At 31.6% G+C, this 19,950-nt stretch overlaps 1 protein-coding gene across 1 annotated transcript in view; it reads right to left on the bottom strand.

The window, feature by feature from the left end:
- Positions 1 to 1,456: 1,456 nt before the first annotated feature.
- The window catches only part of LOC145245826 (syntaxin-18-like), a 51,760-nt gene continuing 33,266 nt past the window's right edge, over positions 1,457 to 19,950 (bottom strand). Inside the window, exons 8-11 of the mRNA XM_080107474.1 lie at positions 18,095 to 18,153; positions 13,337 to 13,406; positions 5,286 to 5,366; positions 1,457 to 3,348 (exon numbers count right to left, since the gene is read on the bottom strand). Coding sequence (XP_079963600.1) covers positions 3,253 to 3,348; positions 5,286 to 5,366; positions 13,337 to 13,406; positions 18,095 to 18,153 — 306 coding nt within the window. The 3' untranslated portion in view covers positions 1,457 to 3,252. The remainder of the gene's footprint in view (positions 3,349 to 5,285; positions 5,367 to 13,336; positions 13,407 to 18,094; positions 18,154 to 19,950) is intronic.

Raw genomic sequence — 19,950 nt, 5'->3', positions numbered from 1 at the left:
GAATGCTCACTATATAATATTCGTCTCTCTCTCTTTCTAAATATGACCAGTATGCAACATCATGCCAAAAGACATATCCGGAAATTGTTGGAGACCAAGACTGAGGTGCTCCACCTTCATCTCACGGAGTTTCAATCACGGAAAATGGAAAAGTGAGAAGTATTTCCTCGCATAATTCTTGCGATAAGAGATCAATACGTGATATAAATTGTTCATTTACTTTTTTGTAGTTTTGACATTGTTTCAATTTATTTAATTCTGGTTTTGTGTACGTTAATTAACAAGTTTCATTATTTTATTAATTAACATTGTTTCATTTTTAGTTTTTCATTAACTTGATTCCAACTTGTTTCCTTTTTCGATTGATTAACTGATTATAATTGTTCAGGTATGGTATTGTTCAGGTAGAGTTATAGTCTTATTGGTACTTCTGTTTTAGCGGTGGATTGTCTAAGGGAGATAATTCCCATTTACTAAAAAAAAAAAAAAAGAAGGAAATATTGCGTAAACAATTTATGAAAATTAATAAAAAAAACAAAAACAATATATCTCATATTGATCCTTTTGGTTTTTAGTCTCATGCCAAAAGAAATATCCAGAAATTGTTGGGGACCAAAATGGAGATGTTCCACCTTCGTCTCATGGAGTTTCTTTTACAGAAAAGGGAAAAGTATCCCCTCTCATAATTATTCGGATAAGGGGTCAATATGTGATATATATATTTTTTTATTATTAATTAACACAAGTTCATTTTTTTTTTTTGCAGTTTTGACATTGTTTCATTGTCACAATTTATTCAATTTTGGTTTTGTGTTAACAAGTTTAATTATTTTGTTACTTTACATTTATTTAAAAACGTTTAGTTTGTTAATTGACTTAATTCCAACTTGTTTTATTTTTTGACTGATTAACTGATTATAATTGTTCAAGTATAGTATTTGTGTATTAATATTTTTCATTTATATTAGTTTTTGTTATTATGCAAAAATCTGTGTATTCGTTTTTGTTAAAGTTTGTTAATGTGTTTCATTTTCATAAACTATTTCGGCAATGCTTCTTTTATTAGTAAATGGGAGTTATCTCCCTTAGATAATCCACCTCTAAAACAAGAGCACCACAAACAGCACGATAGCAGGATGCAATTTTGAAAACAGAAATCAGAGAAATAACTCGAAATAATTCAAACTAGCACGATTCTAGAAAGCCAGTCTTAACATTGGGAAAACTTAAATTCACTTAAAACTGATTTTCTTTATTAAAATAAAACTACTTGATCAATTTATGTGATTTTTGGAATATGATATTTTGTTTCCATCACAGTTACATATACCATACATATTTTACTTCAAATTTGGTATTTTTTAATATTGGGAGAATCTTGGACATGCACCAAATTCTCTGTAAACAAATCAAAAACAAAAAATACTTAAAAAGAAGACTTTGATTCAACACCAAATTTTATAAGCAACCAAGGCCTTTATTATCTTTTAGCTCATCACTTGGCTGTTTTAACAGCGATACTCCCGCCTAATGATAGAGAGCGTAACAGTTGATATATGGAAAAATAATAAAAATGTTATAACATCAAAAACAAAAAAATTGGGGGAGTTTCTCGAATTCAAAATCACAATAATCGGTTTAGCGCCTTCTCTTTATCTGGAATTCTTTCCAGGCACTCCATAGCTGAAATAGTTAGCAAATTTATTAAAAACTGTTCATTTTAAAGTTCTTTTATCTGAACTACTTTTGGCAAAGACCGAAAACATTTGAACTTTAAATGAAATTCTTTTTGTGCTGACAATGGGGTCAATCTTTTTTTTTTTTAAAAAGACTTCCATTTTGTTTTGTTTTTTATAACAAAAAAATCTTGGTGCTTCTCCAGATTAATCCTTATATTTAAAAAATGAAATAAAGTTTTTTTTTTTTTTTTCTTTTTAATTTATTATGCAATTAGGTTGAAAAAGACCATGCACCCAAATTAACACAAATTTATCCAGTATTTTTGCTTTTATTTTTAAACATAAAATTAATCCTTGCAGCAATTTAGAAAGCCATTCTTAACATAGGCAGGGGAGCTTTGATAACTCTTCCTTTACATGAATTGAAATTATGTCTCTAGTCCATTAAGGTTGAAAATATCTGCAGACAGCTCCACCGATAAAATTTGACTTTATTTTTTTTAAAACAAAAATACTGGACAACTTGGCATAATTCTTGCAGTAATCTTTTTTTTTTTAACCTAACAGGTAAGCACATATTAAACTCTTAATACTATATTGTTTATTTTCCTTTTAAGAGTAGTATTATGTATAGGTGTTAACCTGTAGAATCACCAAAATCTTGTATTCATTATTTGGAAGTTTTGTTTCAAATACTCCTGGATTTTTTAAGCACTCTCGACAGCCCTCCACGCAGGCATTAATTTTTTTTGTTTGTTTTAAATTATGATTTATACATTCTTGAAGTTTTTCAGAACAAACAGATATCTGATAAGAAAATTTCTTTTCCCTTCCAACAAATCTCAAAAGCGATTTTTATATTCTGAAAGACAGTTTGCAATTGTAAGTTAAAGTGTCTTGTTGCTTGTACACACATATTAGATTTTGTCTTGTTTAAAAAAAAAAAAAAAGCAAAATATGAATATGCAAAAAAATGCAACAGAACGATTGCACAATACAATTGTCGCACTAATACCAAAAATCAAATTGAAATTAAGAAAAAAGAGAAAAATAAAAAGAGAAGAAAAGGAGTAAAAAGATCAGGAGTAACCAAGAAAAATGAGAAAAAAAAGAAAAAAAGAAAAAAAGAAAAAAAAAGAAAAAGGTGTCAAAAAAAAAAAAAAAATGATGAAATAAGAAAATAGGAAACAAAAATTTTGGGAAACAAAAAATGAAGAAATAATTAATAGAAAAGGAATAAATAAGAAGAATGAAAAAGAAAAAAAACAAAAGAAATAAAAAGCTTAAGAAACAGAAAAGAAAAAAGAAAAAGACGAGTGAAAAAAAATTAAGAAACAACAAAATGAGAAAAATAGAAAACGAAAAACAGGAAAAAAATAGGAATATGAAATTAAAAGTTTTGAGATTGCTGAATTTCAAAGCACTTCTTTTTTTTTAAACAGACAAAAAAAATGTTTTCCATTGCATTCTGTTAGCAGTCACAAGAATATTTTTGTCCATCAGATATGTATAAGGCAGGTAGGTGATTTCGAGGTGCTAGTGGCAGCAAGGTTGGGACGGATGAGGTCGACTGTCAGTCATTGTACCAATCGAGGAACAACAAAGCAAACGTACACACAACCAAAAAGAATAAAATCCATACACGGAAACCAGCATTATTTTTCATCGCCTGAAAAGAAAAGAAAAATACGATGTCAGAGTTATGTTTTCCGTGATATAAGCGTTGTTTCAATTTTAAAATAAAATACATTTATAAGCCAAATTACAATGCAACGTTATGAAAATAAACAAATATTTATTTGTTTAAAATTAATATTTCGGCAATAGACGCCATCCTCACCATCTATCACCAAAATATTAATTTTAAACAAATAAATATTTGTTTATTTTCACATTGCACTGTAATTTAGATCATAAATGTATTTTATACAGATTTTATTTTAAAATATAAATATATACAGTTTAAAATTTTAGTAAAAAAGAGAGAAAACGTTAATTGATTTTTTTTCTGCAGATTTCTTTCCTAGAATACTTTAGATGTGAAATATTTTAGATGTTCATTTTTTATTACACGTACTCTATTGAATCAGGATTGTTAATTCCAAAATCATTATATTTTTTTATGCAAGTTTAATTGGTAGGAAAAACAAAGGAAACTTTCACAGTCATCGGCAGAAGTTCCTTTGATACTGGCAAATTAAGGTAAATTTTTTCGAGAATATTTTGCATTGGATACATTTTTTTAATCTATAATAGAAATCTCACCTGTCTGTTTAAATGTATGCATGTATGTTTGTATGTCAAAAAACTTTTCACAGAGGCGACAAATTTTCATGAGATCGGTATCATTTTGAAGCTTGACTCTTCGAATAACAAATATCGAAAAATTGGCCAAAAACATTAATTCCTTCACCCTCAACTAGGCAGTTTTCTACAGGGATAGTCTTTTTTTTTGCTGACATTTTTTGCAAGTCATTCAACCTTCATGCCCATGACGTAACAACCATGGTAGGCACATCAGTAAGACAGTTTTTTTTTTTCTCCTCTTTTTCCTCTAGTGCATTATGAGTTCGAGCCTGCTTACTACTGCTATTTTTTTTTTTTTTGCTCAACCACACACCTCCAAATATCCGGGCAACGCCAGGAACTCAGGCTAGTATGTAATAAAAAATTTCAAAGTAAAAACTATTTTTTTTGTAAACTTATAAAAACCATTCTAAAAAGAAAAAAAAAATAATTTCGAAGTAAAGACTGAAAAAAAAAAAAAATTCAAAATAGGGACTGAAAAAAAATTCAAAGTAGAGACTGAAAAAAAAAAAAAAGACTGAAAAAAAAAAAAAATTTCGAAGTAAAGACTGAAAAAAAAAACAAATTCAAAGTAGAGGCTGAAAAAAATAATTCAAAGTAGAGACTGAAAAAAAAAAGAAAAGACTGAAAAAAAAGAAAAAAAATTCTAAGTAAAGACTGAAAAAAAAAATTCAGAGTAGACACTGAAAAAAAAAAAAAAGACCGAAAAAAAAAAACAAAAAAAAACAGGAAATACTAAAAAAAAACAAAAAAATAAAAAAAATACAGGCAATTGCATTTTTAACAGCTGAGAAAGAACATTGGTTTGGTTTGGTTGTTTTACAGCATATCAACCCTTTTCAGTTTATATAATGCCAAATCATCTTGGTAAGTTTTTATGTCTTCAAATATTTATTCATGGTGTTTGGTTTGGTTTTGTAGAGAAAAATTGGTTGTTTTTCACTTTGCAGAACATGATTTTGTTTTGTAAATGGAAAAGAAAACCAATAACATCAATGGTTGGTACATTTTAGGTCAGGAAACTGGTATCTTCAGACAAGCCGATTTGATAGCATCAGAAGGAACATTGAAGCTGAGATTTGTCACTGATCATTGTGTTGAAGAGGAGTTTCATCAATTTCCTACAAAATTTAGGAAATGCAGGGGAAGTTTGTCATATATCGTACTCTTAACTAGAATCATTAGAGTCACCACAAAACAACATTTCCTCTTTTGATCATAATCCGAAGACCGAGAAAATGTCATTCTGCAGTAAAAGTCAATTAACAATTAATCTAGTGAGCATGTCAAAAAGCTTACCTCACGAATCTCTTCATTGCCAGAAATTATATTTTCAGACGTTCCAGCCACAACGTCGTTAATTTGGTCAATTTCTTTTTCCTAGATTGAAAGAAAAAAAATAAATTTAGATAAAAAAAAAAAATGTCAGGATGCATGCTCAACAACTGCAAGGCTACCCAGCATTGCCCGGGCCCATAAAAAAAAAAAAATTGAACTTCAATCTTTCTCCATCCTATTTCCTTATCTCTTCCTCCAACTGTCTCCTCATTAATTCTTATTTTAACTGTTGTCTAATAATTTTTAGATTCTTTTTTATTCTAGCCAACTTTATATTTCACAATAATCTTCTATATATATAAAAGGCAAAATGTGTGTGACCATTTCATGTATGTCTCGCAAAGGCTTTTTTCGCACACGGCCCCGGGGTGGGGTGGGGGTACGATTGCTTAGAAGTATTTATATACCCCCTAGATAATAATATCTAGGATTTGGGAACGCATGTTGGATCTAGATTTATTTACGTCGACTTTTATGAGATTCGCGCTATTTCGCTGTGTCGCCTGTTTGTCCTGCTTTTTAGTATAAATAAAGTGAAACTAAATTCAAACGGTGTGTTCTCGGCATCGCGCCTGGAAACGACCACGTGTCAATTCTGTTTTTAATACTTAAATAAATAAATTCAAACGTGTTTCTGTTGTATGTCGTGGTGGCCCAGTGGTTAACGTCACACTTTTTTCTGTCCCATCGACGAGATGTTGCATCCCTCTGCCTGTTCTACATATACTTTAATGGTGAATGCTCTGACGAACTGCAAACACTTGTACCTCCCCGACGTAACTACCCCCGACAAACCCGACAAGCTACTAAGTCTCATCCCTTTACAGTGGAGATCCCTAGGTGCAAGAAAGCCTTTTACTCCAATAGTTTCTTCCCCAGAACTGCGGGTCTTTGGAACTCCCTTCCGGGATTCTGCTTTCCCAACTGCAATGATATGCAGAAGTTCAAGTGTAATGTTAACAAACATCTTTCTACTCTTCTCCCTTCATAATAACCCAGCTAATTAATTCCCTAATAGTAGCCCCCCTGCTTCAAAGTGGCACTGTGCCTTGTTTGGGGTGAAAATTGAATAAAAAAAAATTTAAAAAAAAGAAAAACTTTAATTTCCAACTTTGCCTCAAGGCTTCGGGTTCGATCCGCATGCTCAACTACCAAAAACTTTTTTTTTTTTAATTTTACCCCACCCCCCACCCCCCGGAGTTTTGACTTACCCAAAACCACACACACCTCCACACACCTGGGCAACGCCGGGTACCCTCTGCTAGTATGAATATAAATGATTTTGATAATGACAATAAAACAAAGAGATTTTGTATATAAGCATTTTACCCTGTCTTGACAAAATTCAAAATAGACTTCGATGCCCTTTCTCTCCTGCAACCTCTTTCTCATAAAAGACGTTGCGAGCTTCTCTCTGCTTTATTGTTATTTTCATGGCAAGTGTTCATCTGAGCTCCAATTTATGGCCTCCCCTTGCCAAACTTTCACCAAAAAACACTCGTCTAGCTGAAACCACTATCAATAATTTCCCCCACTCTTAATCCGTGCCTAAACTTAAATGTAGATTCCATGAACAAAGTTTCTTTCTTAGAACTGCATGCCTGCGAAACTCTTCAGTTTCCCTGCTTTCCAGCTGACTACAATACGGTCGTCTTCAAATCCAACGTGAACAAGTTTTTGATGAGCCATCCCCTTAAGTAATCCAATTTACCAAATTTCATCCACAAACAATTACTACGATATTGTCTCATTAACTACCATACACTTATTAACTCTTGTCCTCGAGTGGCCTCTGAGCCTTGATAAGCAGCGACTCCTTCGTAAAAAGTTAAAAAAAAAAAATTATACACGACTTACCAAATGTAATACTTTAATCTGATATATAGATAGTGCCAATAGAGAAAAATCTTTAATTTAATAAAATAACCTTTACATGATCCCAATCAGATAATTAGTTTACAAAAACAATTAATTTTGTGTGCCAATAAAGCATTGTTTACTCATCAAATAAAATGAAAGATGTAATATGTTAGTGGTAAAAAATTTGGATACTCATTCAGAACCTTACCCAACTTCATGTAGGCATTTTCCAGCATAATTATATAAACAGTCAGAAAAAGCCGACACAAAGACTGACACAGATGATAAAGTCAAAATACTGAAAACAAAACTGTAAAACAAGAAAATAGTTACCGTAACTGAAATTTTATATGTAAAAAAAATAATTTTATATGTAAAAAAAAAATTTTCTTTTTCAAGAAAAGTATATATAAAAAAAAAAGGTTGTTCTTTGTTTTTACAATATAAGTTTTCAAATAAATCTCTTTTGGGGAGAGAACGATTGTCTCTTAAATTCTACATAAAAACTAATTTTTTTTTTCTGATTTGTTTATTAAACAAATACTTGGTTTCTCATAAAATGTGAAAACTTCATTTAAAATTAAATAAAATCTATTAAAATAAGCAAATCCGAACACCTGTTGCTGATGTGTGCCATGCCTTTGTAGCACAAGGAAAATGGTGCCTCTTTTTTTTTTTGCATGTCCAATTTTGAATTTAACAAAAAGCGTCAATTATTAATAAATTGGTAAACCAAGACGACTCCTGACTCAAAGTCTGCAGTAAATTGTGTTAGATTAAAATTTGTTCCCGATATTGATTTAGTTTAGTTTTGCTTTATAGCATATCTGCCCTTTTCAAGTGATTTAACACCGAATCCAGTAATTTTGGAAAAAAGGTTTTATGCTGCAAATTTTTATAATTTAAAATATTTATTCATAGAGTTTGGTTTGGTTGTTTTTTTGCTTGACATATTAATCCTTTTTGGGTTATTTAATGCTGAAGCAAATAATTTTGGAAAATAATCTTTATATTTCAAGTTTGTTATATCTACAAATATTTATCCATGGTGCTTGGTTTGGTTGTTTTGTAGAAGAAAATTGTTGTTTTCAACTTTGTAGAACATGATTGAGTTTTGCAAAAGGAAAGGAGAAAAACAATATCAATGTTTAGTACTTTTTTTGTCAGGAAGCCAGTATCCTCAAACAACTTAATCTAGTAGTATTTGTTCCTGGTATTAAATAAGTCTTGTTTTTGCTACAAATAAGTAATCAAATAGGTGTTAAATAAAACAAAAAAAAGTTTGGTATTACTTTTTATTATACATAATTTATTTTACAAAAATATGTTTTCACAACGATGGCTTAATTTATTTTTTCTGAAAATATATAAAATGTTTTTCTTTTTTGATTTTGAGTGGGAAAATAATCAAATAGTTGGTTTCATTTTCTTTCCAAAACCTAAAAATATTATTGTTTTTATACAATACTATACTATGCATAGTTTTTTTTCACCTGCTGACAGTTCAACATAGCTTTTTCGCCTGCTGACAGTTCAACATGGCTTTTTCACTTGCTGACAGTTCAACATGTTTTTTTTGCTTGCTGACAGTTCAACATGTTTTTTTCACTTGCTGACAGTTCAACATGGCTTTTTCGATTGCTAACAGTTCAACATGGCTTTTTTCTTGGTGGTAGTGGTGTGTGTGTACTTTGCAATGTCATTTGGCGTTAAGTACTATGACTTATTCTAGTAATACACACGGACGAAAAAACGCTTTGGATAATCACAGATTTCAAGGTAGTTCTACTAAAATAGCCATATTTTTTAAACCAAAGCACTTCAAGTCTTCAAATTACTACTGTTTTGTTCGGAAATGAATATACTTTCAAATGAATTAATAAATATGAATGTACATTATATATTTTAAGAGTTTTAAGCAAATAAAGTGATAAAAATGTGAACGTCATAAAATGGCGTTTTCGGTAAGGTTTTGTAATGACCCCCCCTGTTTTCTAAAGGTCCGTACCGTGATTGTATGAAGAGTTTCGTCATGAAATTTGGGAACCAATTAGAAGAGGTGTTAATCTTAATACTGTCAAGTGTCCGAAATATTTTTGACCATTTCTTTTTTTGTCGTGTTAAAAATAAGACTTTAATATGACGAGTATTGAACATTTTGAAAAAAAAATTCTTCGGACACCCAGTAGTAAGTAAATCAATCTTTTTACTATCTTTATCAATTAAAAGTATTGTTTTATGTTGAGTAGGACCGCGGTAATTGATAATTTAAAAGGACCTACCCGAAAAAAAAAATTGTTTCTAATTATCGAATTTGGTCAAATGAAGTTTAAGCAGCAGCAGCAGCTCCAGCCTGTAGAATCAGCGATAGCACAGTTGTAAACAAACACGCGTTCTTTAATTTTTATTCAAGAACGAATTAAGAAAAACATGAAAATATGAATATAAATGTTTTGATATGTTTAATTAGAGCTATTTTGTTATCAGAATAACATTAGTTTAGAACTATTCGGTTTTCAGAATATATAATAACAACAATCCTAACCAATTCGGCATTATAAATCTGTTGCAATTTCTCACAAATCTCGTCAAATTTAAAAACATGGTTAAAAAAACAAAATAAACTTTTTTAGATATATAGCTTGCATGCACTTTTATTCTTTAAATTAGTTTTGAACAGCGAATTAAAACAATGTTTTACTGCGAACAGCCACAAATGTTTTTTTTCAAAATCAAAATAAGTATCAAAATCTCGTTTATACATAGATTCGAAAAAGTTGTCAAAAAACAAATATATAAAAAATAAATGTTATCAAAGGCAAGATAAGTTACTTTTCTACCAAACTGGATATATTTTTTGTGTTTTTATTCAATGTAACATGTTTATTCAGCTTGAAAAAAATACAGTGTTTACTGTAGAAAATTAAAAATGGCGCCCGGCCCGACTCTCTTTGACACGGTAAGTTTGAGAAAAGGAGTTAAAAATAAAAAAAAACTATACAAAATACGGTTAAAAACTCACCGAATATATGTCAGCCTATGTCACGGTAACATATATTGAGCGAGTTTCTAGCAGTATTTTGTCTACTTTTTTATTTTTAACTCTTTTCCCCAAACTTACCGTTTCAAGAGAGTCGGGCGCCATTTTAAATTTTCCAAAACATCGGTAAACACTGTTTTCAAGCTGAATAAACATGTTACATTAAATAAAAACACTAAAAAATTATCCAGTTAGGTAGAAAAGTAACTTGCTTTTGATAACATTTATTTGTTATATATTTGTTTTTTTGACAACTTTTTTGAATCTATGTGTATAGTAATACAAACCCTCAAAATCTATATCAATATTCTTGAAATTTTAAAAGCAGTTAGAAAACACATCAAACTACAATTAGGAAGCTTTTTATTTCGTTATTTTTTTTCTACTTATTAAGCGAAAGATATTTTTACAACCTGCTCCAGCGTAGTATAAACGGCCTATGGAATTAACACCTTCAACCTCGAAAATAGAAATCAACAAATTTTTGAACGCTCTTTTTGAAAAAAAGCTCTTAACTTCACCTCTAATACAAATTATGTGTGGCAAGTCTCCTCCTAAAACACTCTTTAACCCTAACAATAACACTAAGTTCGAGTGGCAAGCCCCCCCAACAAAATACCTCTGTAAGCCACATACAAGCATCTAAAACAAACAAACAAAAAATAGATCCTTCCTTAAAGAAAAATACACATAAAAATAAATTGGTTAACTGTCCTAAAATGCTAGAACGGCCAGGAAATGATGAATTATTTTACATTAAATTTTTGTGAAACTAACCGCTCCCCCCTCTAATATTGTTTTTGTTAGCTTTGTCTCTGTCAAGTTTTCAGTATGTTCACACATAATTTTCCTTAGCCCTACAATTAATTCAAAGTCCGAATGGCAACCCTCCCCATATTCTCATTACATAGAAACCCTCTTAAAACTACACATAATCATCTTAAAAAAAAAAAAAAAAAAGCATGCATATTTTCCCATAGAAAAAAAACCCAGTTAACTGCCCTAAAATGCTAGAATGACCTGTAATAGGAAATTATTTTACATTCAATTCTAAAATAATTTGTTTATCTTTCATTAAAGTTTTTCATGGCATTTTATACATAATTTACTAAAAAGGTAGAATCACATTTTGGAGGGGTGGTCAGAAGGAGTTGAGTGGGGTTAAACAGAAGGTGTTAATCTACAATAATACCAAAGAAATATTGCAATATATTCATTTTTAAATGGTCTTATGTTTAGATTTAAGTTTTTTGTACATAAAGCACATTACAATTCAACTTTGAGTTCTCCAACTTCTTTTCTGTTTATGGATACATGGCATTTTTAAGGAATTGCTGCATATTTATGCACATTTACTGCAGATTATTTGGAAACCATAAACTTTGGGAGATTTTCAGTTGCATATTCTGATTCCTTGTACAAAAATACACTTATATGGTAAATTTCATTTCTTAGTCTTGTGTTTTAACAAAGATATGACATTTTTACTGAAAAAGTAGTGTAAAAAATGTGACGAAACGCATATGGTCTTAAAGAGGGAAAAATATCCAAACGTGTGAGGCACAAAAATAGCCATAACTTCCTTAATTTTAATCAGATTTTAAAAATTTAAAAAGATTCTTTCTTAGCTCATCAAGCTCTTTCTATGCATACCAATATTGAAATATTTCAAGCTATTTCAATTTTTTCATGTGTATTGCTACATTCCATTCTGCTCTCAATACAAATACCTATTTTCTAACCCATATCTATGTTTTCCTTAGTGACCCTTCCGGGCCAGAACAACTTCTCGAGTAATCAGCTTCTGGGTGATTGGTGACCACTGACAAAGATCAAAATCAAAGATTTCTGGTTACGGTGGGAAAAGATTCCAGATGGGAAGGAGAGGCAGTTAGAGCCGACTTTCTAAACAGGGCATAGGCAGTTGCTTTGTCTTCGAGCAGGGTGGTCTGAGAGCGGGCAGTCAGTTAGACCAGTATGTCTCTTCGAGCAGTGTGGATCGTTGGAGCTCTTAGCTAAAGGATGGTGTTGATTGGACTTACATTTCTGTTTAGTCAGGCAAAAATCTCATTTTGCAAATCTGTTATTCAACCTAGGAAGACATTTTAACCTCCAAAGAAAAATAAACTGCTGTTAATTGTTATCAAACTGGAGTTGTGGTTTTGATTTGGAAGGAGAATTTGTTGCGGCACTGGTTGAATTGCACAACAACTTTGGATTGGCAGAAATGAGCAGAGCGATCACACCCTGCGCAGTGAACGCATATATACATATTTATATCTCGTAATTTGAATTAGTGCGATTTTGAATGCATTACACGCTTGGCATCTAAGGTGTTTGGCCATGTACAGTGTGCCATCTCTTGCATTAACTTCATAATATGCCTGGATACCTCAGGTACTAAAGAATATGGTAAACCAAGGAAGACCCAGCTCGAGTATTTAAGAAATGACGCATGACTTCTAGCAAACCTTTGGATTGGACTACAGACAGAGCAGGCATTAGACATCACCTCCTATTGCTCAGCTTTATGGGAGTCGAGTAATCCACACAAGCGAACACACAAACACAAACAGATGACCTTAAGGCAAACACGATTATTGCCCCTTAACTCTGGCAATATCATTCTTTGCCACAAGGGAGCATAACACCTCACTTCCGTATCTGCTTCATTCATTCTCTTTCTTCGTTCGACATCAAAGAGTGAAGATGTGACAATAAATGTTCTCTGGTCTGGCAAACGCCAATCCACATCTGACCTTGCCGTCATCCTCTCATCAAAGACTATAAACGCAAGTAAAGTTACTTAGAATCTCTCACTGAACTCTTACTATCATTTATTTTGAATCTGCTGTAAATAAATTTACTTTGGTTTTTATTATATATCGGCATACTTCATGGCTTCATTACTTGGCATAGGAGGCCAAACAACAAATAACTTTGTTCACCTACTTAACAACAGAGGATGAGGTCGCCAACATATTCAAATCGAAGCATGGCCTATCCTGATATATACTTACATAACACACATGCATGAAGGCTAATATATTTTGCATATGTAATCAATTATCTAAAACAAAAAATTTCCGTTTGAGGTTTACTCATTTCTTACCTGGTCCCAGACTTTCTCAGCAAAAATCTCCTGTAACCGTGATACTTCTACAACCTTGCCTTCAATTTCCCTAAATAAGAAAGAAAAGTAAATTTTAAAAATTTATTTTTAAAAATGTTCGTTTTGTTTTACAATATATCAACCCTTTTCATAATATTTAATGCCGAATCCAGGAATTTTAGTAAAGGCTTTTGATTCTATAGTTTCATTTCCATATTCAATACTGATCGTAAAAAGAGAACAAACGAAATTGCACAAAAAGCTTATTCTGTAGCTACATGTTAAGTTAAAAAAAACATGCAAATTCATCCACTATACAGACATTTTCTTGCTTTATTAAGGGCAGCGTATTTTATTTGATTCAAATTAAAATAACGTTTCTATATGAACTCTCATTCTTGACGTTATTCTCGCGTTGCCTACGCACAGTTCAAACATTTCAAAATACTGATACAACGCATGGCTCCTTACAAACAGACTTCTTTCTCAAATTTTACAACATGGCAAGGAAGAAAAAAAGGGGAAAAAAATAAACAAAACAACACACTGAAGATGGAGTATACCTCTGAAATATATTTGTGATAAATTTCAAACAAGTAAAATATTAATTTTCCTTATATTACGTTGTGATTTGGCTTTCAAGCGCACTTGATGCATATTTTATTTTATTTTAATATTTTACTTGTTTGAAATTTATAATATAAATATATTTCAGAGCCAAACTCCATCCTCAGTATGTTGTTTTCTTTTCTTTCTTTTTTTTTTTTTGCCATGTTGTAAAGTTGGCAAGAAAGAAGAAAAAAACAAGAGAAAATAACGTACTGAGAATGGAGTTTGGCTCCGAAATATATTTATGAATTATAAATTTCAAACAAGTAAAAAAACATTTCCTAATATTACGTTGTGATTTGGCTTTCAAGCGCACTTGATGCGTATTTTTTTTAGTGAAAAAGTATTCTTTTATATTTAATAATAAGGTGATTTCTAAAAAAAAAAAGTATTCTTTTATATTTAATAATAAGGTGATTTCTAAAAAAAAAAAATAGTAACTTTTATTTATAATAAAATATAAGAAAAGACCAAAACTTTTATTGCCTAAAAAAAAGAAAAATTTAATTAAGTCTTAAGATTCATAGAAAACAGGAATTTATTGGTGAATGAAATTATAAAAATACTGAGGATTATAAAAGTATATTCAAACCGCTTATCCCATGAAACCAGAATTTTTATAGGCTAGATCCCTTTCCTGACACTAACCCATTGAGGTGATGGGGATCAATGCCTTATCAAGACATTATCACTGTACGTTTACCCGACAAGTCAGATTTAGAGATAACAATAACGTTTTTATTTTTTTCGAATTGGTGATACTAAATGAAATTCAGCGATACTATTAAAAATATTTTCTATTTAATTTTCGTCAATACAAAGAACGTAGTTTCAAATGAAATTCATTAATGTTATTAGCAGAAAAAAAATTTAATTTATCGAAGAAAAACATATCTTTTTTTTTTTTTTTCAAAGATAAGGATGTCAGTCAAACGTAACTTAATCTTTAAAATGAAATTCTTACATTATTTACTGTTGATTAATAGAAAATTAGATGCTAGCCTATAACTCTCCCCCATGAACAAACAAAAATAAAAACAATCTACATAATGTACTCGTTGATAACAAAAAATATTGTGCACATTATGTAAATTGATAAATCATGGATGAAGACTCAACATGAACCATAGTATAAAAATAATTAAAAATAAATAAATATAATAAAATGATTTCAAATGTTTGCAGATTTTGTAAAAGAGATATCATTCGTCAGTTTTCAATGAGTCTGTGAATTAAATATTTTTTCAGATTTTTGAGATCTACAACAACAAAACAAACTGGATAAAGGAAAGCTATTTTTGGGCCAAGATCAAAGTGTAGTATTTGTTTTTCAGATGCTGCACTTCAATTTCTTGTTCTCTCTCAGTGGAGGAGCAATCATTCACAACAGAGACAAATCTTATTTTTGTTCCTTTTCTCTACGTTGAAAAACGACCCTGGCGTCTAACTCTGTCCCGTGGGGAGGCACTGTAAATAGGAACTTTGAGGGGTTTTGGGCCAAGATAAATAAATGTGTAGTATTTGTTCTTCAGACGCTGCACTTCAATTTCTTGTTCTCTGCCAGTGGAGGAGAAATCCTTTACGACTGAGACAATTTTATTTTTGTTCCTTTTCTCCACGTTAAAAAACGTGTCTTGTGAGGAGGCATTGCAAATAGAAAGTCAGTGTTTGAAAGATAAAGAACATTACTGAAACATTGTAAATCGGAACAGATAATATGAATCCAAGTTACTCTTGGATAGTTTTAATTTTATAATTGACTAGCTGTACCAATCCGGTGTTATGTGGACGTAAAAGAAATAATGACCAACTCGTTTACAAAGAAACATACACACATACAAAAGGGTTGGTCAGCTGTTTTTTGTTTTACGGCATATCAACCCTTTTCAGGTTATTTAATGCCGAATCCAGTCTTTTTAGTAGAATGTGTTTTTTCAAGTCAGTTTCTGTTTAACCCATAGTTGGGACCCTAACAGGTACTAGCCCTCCGGGTCAGAGTGGACCTGGGAGCAATGGCAATTAAAGGGTGGCTCCACACTCCCCAAAGCCTGCAAGCTGGGGCCTCACCATCGGATACAGTTTAAGGTCATATCCAGGACCCATACAAAAGGGAGAGTTTAAATTACCTACTACAAACCATTTCCAAGTGGCTTCAGTCTCTCTGTACAAGAGTTTATCAGGATAACCTGACACATGGACACTTCACTCTAGGAGTAAACCCTGACCAAATATTTAAAATAATTTGAACCCTAAATAAAATCACTGACACAGCCATACACTGTCTTACAGAATGAATGGTGCACCTTTTCTTAGGAATGTTCCTCAAGTAACTGTACTTGGCTGGATATTCCCCTAGAGCAGATAAAAACTAGTCCTGCGATCCACTAAGATCGAGAGTCCAAAGGAAAGTTAAATTATAACATAGTTTTGATGTTTATATATTTTTTGAGGTGAGGATTGATAATTATTTTTGGATTGGATTATTTGAACTGTTGTTCATATTTTGGTTGTTGTTTTTTTCCTCACAACATTTTGGCCGATGTAACCTCCGGCCATCTTCAGGTGTATTCATACTGGATGTTATCCATGAATGGTGAAAAAAAAAGCGCCGAATCTATTTCTTTTTTTTAATAAATCTAAGTCCATTCCATTTTTTCTTTTTTGATATGATGTTTTTGAGAAAAAAACAAAACAAAAAGCAACAATTATGAGAACAATAGTCCAAATAATCCGATACAAAAAATAATTATCAAGCCTTATCTCAAAAATATACATTCATCTATAAATATAAAAGCGAAAATGTATGTATGTATGTATGTATGTATGTGTGTTCGCTTTTTCTGTATGTCTACAAAAGGCTTCTTTCATAGAAGCGGTCGGTCGCTTCACAACTTTTTATATCACATATAAATCGTAATATCTCACAGTTAACAACGAAGCTCGCCTGTCTATTTAATTTGCTCGATTTTGGGAAGATAAATATTCAACATTTTTCGCTCGCCGCATGTGGGTTAGTCTTTTTCCTATAACATCTTGGGAAAATAAAAATCCCGCAGTCAAATTTGACCTCATTAACTCATTAAAACGGGCACCTGCCGAATCCAAGTAATTAAATAAATTCAAACGTGTTTCTGTTAGCATCTCGCGGTGGGGAAATGGTTAACGTCGCACTTTTTTTTTTCACACTTTAATTTACAACTTTGCCTCAACGGTTCGGGTTCGATCCTCATACTTACCTACCAAAACATTTTTTTTACCCCCACCCCCAGAGTTTCCAAACACCCGGGCAACGCCGGGTACCCCTCGCTTTTTTTTCACACTTTAATTTACAACTTTGCCTCAAGGGTTCGGGTTCGATCTTCATACTTACCTACCAAAACATTTTTTTTAAACCCCCCCCCACCCCACCCCCGGAATTTCCACACACACACACACACACACCTCCAAACACCCAGGCAACGCCGGGTACCCCTCGCTAGTCATATCAAAAACACAGAATGGACCAGGATTTATTATAAAAAGAAATAGACTTGGCACTATTTTTCACTATTCACCAATACTATCCAGTGTGAATGCCCCTGAAGATGGTCAGAGGTTACATTGGCTGAAACGTTGTGAGAAAAAAAAACAAAAACAACCAAGATGAGAACAAATAATCTAAGCAATACAAACTATAACATAGTTAACTGGTCATTTCGGGAGAGGAAAATTAATATGCTTCACTTTTTTACTCTTGCGTTCTCTTGGTAGAAGGGAATCTTGATTGTACATTCAGATATTGATGTATCGCATATTGAAGTGTTAGACGTTTCTTGATTTCCGAGAACTTAATTATTGAAGTAAAATGAAAACCAAAGGGAGAAAACTTAGTATAACTGTGCCCAATAACATCTCTTTAATCTATTTTGTTTAACAAGGAAAAATATTTCCACTCAAACAGATTTCTTTGCCAGACTAAGTATTTCAGAAAAAAACTAAAGCGAAATAAAATATATTTGTTCCAATACCATAGTGGAAAGAAACAAAATGTAAAAATAGGTTATTCAAAATAAAGTATCGATATCACACTATAAAATGAGCAAAATTTTGGACCACACAATCAGATGGAATCTGATAAATGAAAAAAAAAAAAAAGAAAAAAAAACTTACTTCACTTCGGACATCAAACTATTCATTTCTTGCACTAAAGCTTGATTCTCTTCTTCAAACTAAAAAAGAAAAGTAAATTAATTAAAAGAGATTTTTTTTCCTTGATATAAGTGTTGTGTAATTTGGAATTTAAATATATAAGTTAAGGAAGTCAATACAGCACAGAATTTTGTTTTAAATTTTATCTATTTAAAAGTAAAAGTTTTGACAATATAATGTAATCATCAGGCATAGAACAGTTTGCATTTTCTTTCTTTTTTTTTCCTTCCATGTCACTAAAAAAGTAAAGTCCGTGTGGTTTTCAATCAAGATTTTCTAGTAACACCATGCCAAAAGGAAGGAAAAGGAAAAAACACAAAGTATTTCTATGTCTGATGATGACATTATATAGCCGAAATTTAAATAAATGTTTATTAAAAAAAAAAAAAAAAAATCTGTACTGTATTGACTTCTTAAACTTACACATTCCAATTTAAGTAATTTTTTTTAAAGTAACCATTATCTATTTTATTGTCATATTTTCGTTGGTCCAACTTTGTAGTTTGCTTGAAACATTGTTTAATGTGAATATAAAAAGAAATTTATTTATAGAAGGCAGAACAATGCAAAGGTGTGATGGATATACTCAAATTGATGCAACTTAAGATATAATGGTGGAACCAGCTATGTAGTTTCACTTTTATTGAACAAACTACTGTGTATATGCATAATCATTATATATAAAAAAAATTGTTTTAATGGAGTTACAATTGTACTTGACGAAAACTTAATTGAAAGTATGCACTGAAATTAAATTAAAAAAGGTTTTAATTCTATTTTGATTCACACAATAAAATATTTTCACATTTAATTTTTTTATTTTCTGTTTTGATTCATATTAAAAAAACAAGGCACACTGCCATTAAGATGTGGAGGGTTATTGTGAAATCACGGTCATACCTACAAGGACAGTCAAAGTTGTGCAGCAAGATGCTTGCTCATGTCTACATTTGAATTTCTGCATGCTGGTATAGTTAGGGAAACGGGGAGCAGGGAGGAAATTCCAAACCTAGCAGCTGGAGGAAAGAAACTGTTGGAGTAGAATTTATTACTGCATCTGGGGACCTTTATAGTGAAGGGGGTAGGATTTTGCTGATTCTTGAGTCGGTCCAGAGTATTTATATTGAGAAAGGACAGAGTGTAACAAGTTCATTGGAGCACATTCTGTGGAAATACATGTAAAAACAAATACGAGGGATGCGATATTGTGGCGATGGGACGGAGAACTTCTGCCGCTACTAATCAGCAATGCTATCAGTGTTAACAAAGGAAAGAGTCCATCCAGTATGTGTACACAGTATGACGATCAATGAAAATGAAATTTGGCCAGTGAGGGTTGAGGACATGCATTGCATGGAGAGAAATGATATGAGAATGATATGATGCATAGGTAATGTGAATCTTAAAAACAGATTCAGATCTGATGACCTCAAAGGAAGATTAAGTCTGAACAGTATAAGATGATGTGTGCAGAGCAGACTTTGTTGGTCACATTGAAAGAATGGATGAAAAACGTTTGAGTTAGGCAATGTAAAACAGTTGAGATAGCATGAACAGTTGCAAGGGAAAGGTCAATAAAAACATGAGAAAATGTGATAAGTATGGATTTGAGAGATGGATGGATAAATAAACACCTGGCAGAGATAGGTTAGTTTGAATGTAAATTTTGAAAACCTGTCGAAAACATGCTTGCATGATAAAAATACACATGAAACCGAATCTGATGACGATGAATTAATAAAAGTAAATATCTTTGTCGAAAAAAACTTAGCTCATTGGAGCGACACTTCAAATCTGTCTGCAGAAAATCTTTATAA

This window comes from Euprymna scolopes, chromosome 23, assembly GCF_053919585.1.
Source record: "Euprymna scolopes isolate OS-2025 chromosome 23, ASM5391958v1, whole genome shotgun sequence".
Classification (NCBI taxonomy): domain Eukaryota; kingdom Metazoa; phylum Mollusca; class Cephalopoda; order Sepiida; family Sepiolidae; genus Euprymna; species Euprymna scolopes.
Note: the sequence above shows the minus strand (reverse complement) of the source record. Positions and strands in the feature narration are given on the sequence as shown.